The sequence below is a fragment of the Rhopalosiphum padi genome, chromosome 3 (assembly GCF_020882245.1).
Source record: "Rhopalosiphum padi isolate XX-2018 chromosome 3, ASM2088224v1, whole genome shotgun sequence".
In the NCBI taxonomy this organism is placed as follows: domain Eukaryota; kingdom Metazoa; phylum Arthropoda; class Insecta; order Hemiptera; family Aphididae; genus Rhopalosiphum; species Rhopalosiphum padi.
Genome location: NC_083599.1, coordinates 38,457,974 through 38,467,783, shown reverse-complemented (window position 1 = coordinate 38,467,783; position 9,810 = coordinate 38,457,974). Strand labels below are relative to the sequence as shown.

General features: G+C 23.3%; 1 protein-coding gene across 2 annotated transcripts; it reads left to right on the top strand.

Moving 5' to 3' along the window:
* The first annotated feature begins 1,652 nt into the window (after window positions 1–1,652).
* On the top strand, window positions 1,653–7,823 carry LOC132927114 (mediator of RNA polymerase II transcription subunit 13). Of its 2 annotated transcripts, XM_060991576.1 has the most exons (7): window positions 1,653–1,826; window positions 1,917–2,079; window positions 2,158–2,353; window positions 3,659–3,906; window positions 3,977–4,268; window positions 5,034–5,322; window positions 6,943–7,823. In XM_060991576.1, exons 2-7 carry the CDS (start codon window positions 1,978–1,980, stop codon window positions 7,163–7,165), a joined length of 1,350 nt encoding a protein of 449 aa, XP_060847559.1. In that variant the 5' UTR covers window positions 1,653–1,826; window positions 1,917–1,977; the 3' UTR covers window positions 7,166–7,823. The 2 variants fall into 2 exon arrangements, with proteins under 2 accessions (XP_060847559.1, XP_060847557.1); XM_060991574.1 differs by having other exon boundaries at window positions 1,653–2,079.
* Window positions 7,824–9,810: the final 1,987 nt, after the last annotated feature.

The following is a 9,810-nucleotide window of genomic DNA, read 5'->3' as shown; positions in this document are numbered from 1 at the left end:
ATGTCACCAGAAACCTAAGAAACTATAGTAAATACTCTTAAAGTTGATATTTTAAGCATCTTCACTATTTTTATAGTATACCTTTAAGTGACGTTAGACACAAAAGTAAATAAAAAACGCTTTTTAATTATCATCGTAAATTTGTAAATAGCCAATATATAATTTATCGACCCCCATATATTACTATCTCACTTGTCTTACCCAGTTACCCACAAAGGCACAAAACCGCTATTTACTGCTATAGATATATAATTTTCAAAATGTTCTAGCTATTTTTGTACTGTTTATAAATATTTTAATTATTTAGAAAATTTTTTTTAAATGTATATATTATATAATTTAATTTTGTTTTTGATAAAATAACCTCGACAAGTTGATAGGTATAAGATTTCCAATAAGAAGTATTCTCAACTCTCAGCAAATACAATCTTTTGAAAATACTAGTTGCGGAGTTATACAATTGAGAACGATTTTTTGAGCGACGTTGTCATTTATCTAAATTTTATCAAGCATTTTCCTACATATATATGTAGTTATTTCTGTTTTGAATGAAACTGAAACAAAAAACCGTATTATATACTACAATCGTTTTATTTCTTCATTTAATTCTTACTAAAAGCTTAAATAAACTAAAGATATCATGCGGTATCTAAAATTAACTGGAAATAAGTACTTGGAAAAAAAATTTAAATTGTATCTTAAACTGACAAATAATTGATATTTGTATATTTTTTAAATTTCAAAAACATCTATATTAAATATTAATAATATACCTAATATACATAAAATCTCATGCCTATAAACGTATTTTTAATATTTTTAAATTTTTAGAAGAATGACTATAGTTACCAAAAGTATTAGTACTTTTATACTAATTATATATATAATTTAATAACAGTAGTCAGCAACCAATAACCGTTCTCAAAGCTGTAGTATTTTCTCTTATATAGTTATATATAAGTATGTAAACAAGTACACAACTCAGACAAAATAATACATATACATACACTATGAGAGATATATTTTAAGGATGCTGCTACATCATCGCTCCGCTTAGAATCATAAATTCAAAATACTAGTCCGAAAATACAATTATTCAATAAGGTATTCAATTCAAAAAATTAAAATATTGGTTTTATGTGCTTATTAAATATTAATGATTAATTATAATATTATAAATTATACTTAATAGTATTAATTATAATTATGTAACAAAATTAAATACCTATTTATTTTAATTACCTAGGTAGGTAGGTATTATTAAATTAAAATTTTTTTAAATTGAATAATTTGCCGATTAATTCCTGAACTTTTTGTCCAACTTGAAAATTGAAATACGTGCTCGGTTTTTTTTCTGACAATAAAAACACGGATCTGCACTTTTTGTCCAACTTTATTAAAAGTAGATATTTTGTCATTTTGACCGACTACTCTATAGTCTATGGTGCAAATGGTGCACTACTAAACTATGCAACATAAAATATTTATCATATTATTATTTTGTCTGTTATCGGTTTGGATTTCAGCAAAAAATTGATATGTTGTTATCATCGTTATTGAGCCGAACCCATTTACATGAGTGTACACTGACTACACTGTACAAAAGTATAAAACGCCTAAACAGTAATCTTTTAGTATACTTGTCAATAGTAATCACTAATCATAGTAATCAATAATCATATTTCATTACATTTTACATCATTAATTAATAATTATAATAATAAATACTATGACTATCTCTTAAAAATATTTAATTCAATTTCTATTTCTTTACGTTTAATGTTATATTGATTTCGTTTCGTCCCAATCTCCCGATTACATTTCAGGTTTTATCATTGTTATTATAAATTCGTACAGATCATTTAATTTATTAATTAATTATATGTATTTTTCCGTAAAATATTATGTGCATTTAGGTGAGATTTACTAATTTAATATTAACATTCAACCGCTTTCATAGTAGTATTATCTTAAGAAATGGGTCTTTGCAAATGTCCAAAGCGCAAAACTACGAGTCATTTTTGTTTTCATCATTGTGTCAATGTTTGTGAGCATTGCATCGTTAACAACCATACTACAGTAATTAATCATAAAAAATATAATCATGATTTTTCTGGTTATTTCACGTCATAATTTTTAATAACAACCATGTTTTAGTGTACAGTTAAATCATATACCACCTGGTTGAAAGAAGCCAGTGGTGGCATATCGTCATCATCAGCTACAGCGGCTGCATTATGTGCGGTTTGCCAAAAACAATTTGTTTTAACATCAAAAGAAATTGACAGTTCAACAGTTCATTTCAATGGTTCTAGAAGTAATACAAAAACTCCTATACGTCTTTTATGTTATCGTAAGTATACAATAAGAATATTAAAGGCATATAACTTTTCATGTCATAAATAGTGCATATTATAATCTAAGTCAACAGATCCCCAGTTTCCCCACCCATGGGCTACAGGTAATGCAGTACTGGTTCGTGGTCCAAGGGTAGGCAAATTTTATATTGTATTAGAAAAATATATATATATCCATATTTATTTTTATTAAGTTTGTCTATATTGCCACAATTAATACCCCAATTAATTTTTACCTGTATATTACTGCAATAAGTTAATTTTCAACACTTTTTTACAAAATTAGTAATCTGCACAACAAAAAAGTTTTAGAATCATTGATATATATTTTTTTTTTTTTTTTTTTTATTTAGAACTTTCAGTATATAACTATTATAGTTCGACAGTTATTACAATATATAATATATATATAAAAGATTTACAATAAATAGAATCTTAATTATAGCATAATTTAGATAATTTGGTGATAAGATAACAATATAAAATGAAATGATACAATATATTATTGATATATATTAAAATGTATTATTAAATTCTTAGAATAATCCTATGTCATTTGATTATTGAAAAATATATCATTTTTAAATTAAAACTATCCTAAGACCTCATTCATTTGGACTTGTTTAATCTGGACAGCCAATAAAACTTATTATTAGTATTATTGTAAATGAACCTCAAAAATCGGCAATTTCTTCAAACTAGTAAGCTTGTCAAGTGTAAAAATGTGCCTTAATTTCCATGTTCTAAGTTCGTACTGTACTAGTTATTCTATTTTTTTATAGGACTTCATACTGTTTTGCATTAGATTTTTTTTATTTTAACATGTTCATATAAATGTAATATGGGTGGTTCTTAAGATAGATTGATCACGTGTATAAGACATGGTTATTATTATTTTCATACTGGATTTATTGAAATTAATTAATATTAATAAATATTCAGTTCCTATGATTTATGTTAACATTATTTGTTATATTTGGCTTAAATTTTGGCTAGCAGAAAGAATTATTATAGGTATATTATCGGTTATTTATTGTATCCCATGGTTTATTCAAAATTATTTGTGTTTCTTAAATTTAAAATACATATTCTTTTTACTAAACAAAGTATTCAAGTACCTATCTTGGCTCATTTCATAGGTTATTTTGTTTAATCTGAACTTTTAATTATTTAGACAACACAGAGCCCCAATTAATCTAGATTAATGAGATTGTTCTACTGCTTTGACAATAATACAAAAATTATTTATGATAAACTAACAATTATTTTATAAATGATTTTATTCAATTTATAATCAACAGATGTAGTGCATACACGTTGTTTATCATCTTATGTTAAGAAGCAATTTAAAGAAAGAAACATTTTGAAATGTCCATCATGTGATCGGGAATTATGGATACAACAACAAGAGCAACAAGAGCAATCACAAGTTACTAATGATAACTCAGGAGTTGATTCCAATGATTTAACACCTGTTGCATCACTGTTGTACAAACATTTATTGGATAATGGCAGTTGGTGGGGCCAGGCAATAATTACAAATGAAAATGTACGTAATAAATAATAATGTGACATTTAAATGTAAATTAAATAAAAAAATTATAATTGTTTTTTAAAAGGTGAATAATATTGAAAAATATTTACTCGAAAATGAACTTCATGAACCTGAAGAAGAATCTGATGAAGAAATACAACAATTTGAAGACTATACATCTCAAACAAATATTATTTCAGACAATAAATCTCCAATCACACTAGCTGAAAAAATGCATTTAGCTGATAGTAACATTGATTATTACAATCATTATGAACTAGCTCATACAGTACCAGATGTAACAACTATAAACTACCGTAATAATACAAATCAAATATATCAGCCAATCCATCATCGGCACTTTAACAATAACTATGGTAAATAATATAAAATAATAAAATGAAACACATAATTTTGAAGTTTATGTTATATCTATTATAATTATATAATGTTTCTGAATTATGATAAGCTAGCTAACTTTTTTTTTTATTAGGAGTAAATAAAACGTATTATTTTCTTATGGAATGTTAAAGATAATAATAGGTTATGAATTAATAAAATATGTTTTTATTTTGTTTTAATTATGAAGTATTATTTTATTACAAAAATAATAATCTAATGCATAATAATCTTTTATAATGTGAAAGCATTAACTTAATTTTTAAGAAACAAATATTGCTGTAGATGACACATTAAAAATATAAAATTGTTATTGTTTTGTCCAGACAACCACAAAAATGTTTCTTGATGTTAAGGTGGTAATAAAAATTATTATATCCCTACCATAATTTTTTTGTTTTAATAATTTTAATTTCAAGTTATGATTTATGATATTATAAAATAAAAAATGTTATGTTGAAAATATTGGTATATTTATTTTTGGATTAAATATAAGTATAAAAAATGTTAGTTTAAGATATAATCTTAAATTTAAAATATTTAACAATAGACATAAGTAAAACATAATAATTAGACTTAACATGCACTATTATATAATATAGATGTGCAAAACTTAAAACTTTAATTCAATAAAACTTTGGTTTGAATATTGCCAATAGGAATTTATTTGCGATTAAAATTATGTAATTTTAAAGGTTCTTAAAAATGTTTATATTAAAAAATAAGTAATCAATTTTTTTTAGGTCAAGATTCAGCATTAACATTACAGCAGCTGCAACATCATCAACAACAACAACAACAACAACAGCTACTACAGCAAAAACAATGTTCATCTGTTAATATGACAACAATTGCACAAAGTTCTGATTTGAATAATAGACATGTAATAACGTCCATTACTCCATTATTAAATAATGAAAATAATTTGAATCATGATGAACACCAGGATCCTAGTGGCAAATATAGACCTAAAAAGTTTAATAATCAGTCTTGGTCTTTAAGTTACCAACGGCTATTGCAATATTTTCGTGGGTAAGATAAATAAGGAACTTTTTTTACAGTAGTCAGTACAAATGTCTGACTTTTAATTTTATACAAAAGTTATAGTAAATAATATTTTAATATTTTATATCCTGAATTCTCTTAAAAGGACGTAACATCCACATGTGTTGTCTCCATCTTACAAATGTACAATATGGCAAATCTATGCTCAGCAGATCACGTTTGGCTCTATTAGTTTAAAAATTAGAGTGGATTGCCCTATTATGAAACTTGATGGTAAGAACATTATCGGTGTTTGTATGTTGTTTTTTTACAATTATTCAGTTTTTAAGTGAGTTATGAGCATTTTTAATTTACGCTATATTTTATACGCATAACTTGCTTAAAAATTTAACTTTCGTAAAAAACCAACATACAAACTCAAAATATGTTCTTACCATCAAGTTTCATAGTAGATCAATTTACTAATGTTTAAACTAACAAAGCTAAATGTGATCTACTGAGCGTAAATTTTCCATGTTACGTACTTGTAAGACGGAGACAACACATGCGGGTGTGACACCCTCTTAATTGTGATTATCTTAGGAATTTAAGTGTAATAATTGTTGACTAAATAAAAAAAAACGATAAATTAAAAATAAATATATAATATTTCAATTTTTAGATTACTCTAATATTTCTTTTGTGATTTAAAAATCTATGTAACATTTAATTGATATATAGTAGTTTATGAAATTAAATGTTCAAAGGTAATAATTAACATAAGTAATAATATTAATAAAAAATTATTTAGAAATTCAAAACATTAAAGTAAGGAATAAAGAAGAAAATGATTAAGTAATATATTTATTGTTTTATACATAAAAAAAAAGATATTTAATAACAAACAAATTATCCAAGAATAATATTCAGTGCTTAAGCAAGTTGAAAAAACAATAATTTTATTAATGTTGAAATTCAAAAGTACTTTTCCTTACGATTATTTTTACATTACTATTAATATTTCATATGTTTAATGACAAAAAAGATTGAATGTTTTATTACAGTAGAAACACATTAATTGTCATCATTATAATTTTATTAAACAAACATATCTGGGTAGTTAAATATTAAAAAAAAAAAAATATTTTATTGTCTATACTGATTTATCTAACAATTTGTATGATTTATACAATTTAGTATTACATGTATTATTGTATGCCCCGATCTATGAATTACAGTTAAAAAGAAGGTACTAATACTTTTAAGTATTTATAATTAACCTACCTTAATAAGAAACGTTAATTTATTACTTCATTCCCAATATTTATTTAAATTATTTATGAACATTTTGTCCAATTACAGTAATTTAATTTATTCTGGATCAAAATATTTCTCATAACATATAACTTGTCATGTATATGCATACATAGTACAGCATATACCCATGATTATAATTCATTAATTTATTAGCTTTTTATTAAGCAAATTTATTAATCTATGAAAAATAAAATAATATACTAGTTTACATGTTTAAACATTTAAAAATCTACATTAATAATTAATATATAAAACATAAGTGCTACTATACATTATTATTCTATTAATAAATTTTAGCTTGTATATTATAATAAATTATTAAAAATACTATTATATATTTTTTGTTTTTAGTACAAACAACAAAGCAGAAGATAATAGTACTACAAGAATTGTCACAGTAATTCTTTTTTGTTTATTAATCATTGTGGTTTTACTAGTAGCTATTACTAGTTATACACGTTCCAATAATGAGCCATTTGATAATAATAGCATAGATTATGCCGGAGATGATATTGAGAACAATGTCGGTAGTGCAGCAACAAATTTAAAAAGTTTCAATGTCAACAACTTGTAACACTTGTAATTTTATCAATTTTACTAAAAACCTTGATGTATTGTTTCAGATTAGACTAAAAGTTAAATATGTTATTGTTAAAGTTGTGAATTATTTTAAAATCACATCAATCATGATATTTTATTTTGAGGTTTTCACTCAATTATTTTATTAATTACAAAAATATTACATTCAAATTGTATCAAGTATAGTATTTTCCACATAAACCTAGAATTTAAATGAAAAGTTTATTTTTATATTATACTTATTTTATTTGTAAATCTGAAAGTAAAAAAATTGATTATTTTTTTTTCAATAAGTACATTTATTTGACATTTAAACACTTATTACACTGGCAATAATTTATTGTTAATGATTTTTTTAAACATTACTATTAAAGAACAGTGTTACAATATTATAAGTATATAATCCTTTCTTTAAAATAAATATTTTAATGGTGTTCAAAAGACTTATTGTAATATCTAAATCTCTTCTAATCTTTTTTTTTTTTTTTTTTTTGTGATATTACGTCTTGGTAATAAATTATTAAATTATATAGCTGTTTAAAGTCATATTTGTTTATATATTATATTATATATATGTGTGATTATATAAATGTGCAATTTGCTATTATTATTGAAATAAATATGTGATTTTATTAATTCCTTATTAAAATTGATTTTATGTATGTGTATGTTTTTAATTAAATAATAATGTTTAAAAATTCAAAAGTATTAACATACGTCCCATTGGCTTTCATTAAAATAAGTCTTAAAACAAGACATGATTCTCCAAACGCGGATTTTTTAAGAATTTGTATAAGAGCTTTAAGATATGATTTACTGAATCAAGAACTTTATTGAATTCAGCATATATTATACATAAACCTAAGATCAACACTATACTAAATCAAAAATATAATTTCAACAAGAGATTGCTTGTAGTACTATAATATGGGTTATATCTATATACATTATATATATTACATCTATACTTTACACAACAATGTAACTCATAAATTTTTTGTTATCCATAAGATACTTAAGAAATTCCTAAATTTGGCTGTTGCATAGTTAATATTTATGAATTTTATTGCTATGAAAAGTTTTATGAAAATAAATTGTTTTTTATAACAGTGTCTTTTATAATTTACTCTATATTATATATTCAAATATAAATAAATAATAGATTATAACTATGATCTGTTATTTTCTGAGTTCTGACTTCCTGCATTAACTATTAGTTATATTTTGGAATGTAAATTCCAATCAGATCCAATCCAAAAATAAATAAAACAGAAGATTTTGAAAATTTAAAACAAAGCATTATTTTGATTTCTCAACTAAAAATTATCAAAAAATGTCACAATATATTTTGTATGTAAGCGTTAAAATTAAAATTTTAACAAAATTTGTCAACATCTAAAAAATGTACAAATTATTTAGTAGTTAAAAATGCATGAAATTTTTTGTTTTTATACTTAACAAATTAAAATTCAACAAGATGTTCTTTTTTAGTATACATATTAGTAACCTATATATGAAAAAAAAATTCTACTGAAAAGCTTAATTAATTTTTTTGGGGAATTTGAAGTTTTGACGACATCAAACATTGTTTATCATTAAACAATTATTGATATTTTATTTATCAAAAAAATTTAATACAAGAATCCTCATAAGTAGTTCATCCTTAAATCATAAAATAAAAAAAAGGTGGGTTAGTGGGTATAGTTCTGCTGTATAGTAGAGATGGAGAGTATGTAATGGATACTATAATGGATGTGTTAAATTTGAATGCAATGACAGGTATCATTGTATATGAAAAACGATTCTGAACGGAGTTGATTTGTCAATCTAGGAAAATTAGCAAGATATATTATATTATTACCTATATTTAAATTGTGATATTATATCGTTGTTTTACACAATTTCGTTAAAAATTAAATTTTATACGCTCATAAAATTTTTTCTGTATTGACGCTAGAATTTTTTTTTACAGTTACTTGAAGGAAAACTTATGGGTAACCTTGTATTGGGTTTTTTAACCTTAAGTATAAATCACAAAAAATTTATGAATTTTCAACTTTTTGATATATTTCGTAAACATTTTATCTTTAAATGCTTATAAACAAAAATTGTGACTAACGATTTTTGATTTTTTTTTTACTACGATAAATACAACTTATAATAAGCCTTGTATTAAACTTGGAAAGCCAAATATTTTTTATAGTCATTTAAAAAAAAAAACTTAAAAAAATCGAAAATTTCAATCGTCTATAAATAGCTTAAGAAAGGTCAAAATATTTTGAAAATTTAATCGTAAATAGATAACGCTAATATAAACATTTGGTAAAAATTTCAAATATTTACAATGATTCGTAATTAAGTATATATATACTTAGACTTTGTCCGAAGGTAAAATAATGAGTCCGGATACCAGGAACTTCAGCAAATAAAACTAATGAGTAATGAGCTTTACTAACTTAAATGTTAAAAGTTTAGTTAGGTTAAATAAAATATTGAGTATGATAAGTACTAAGTGTCTAAGTTGATTATTACTTATTAGGTAGTTATTATAGATGTATCATGAATGTATCAAAAACACAAGTAAATCGTATAATCTTTATTATACAACAACTACAATAATTTATAATAACGGATTATTGT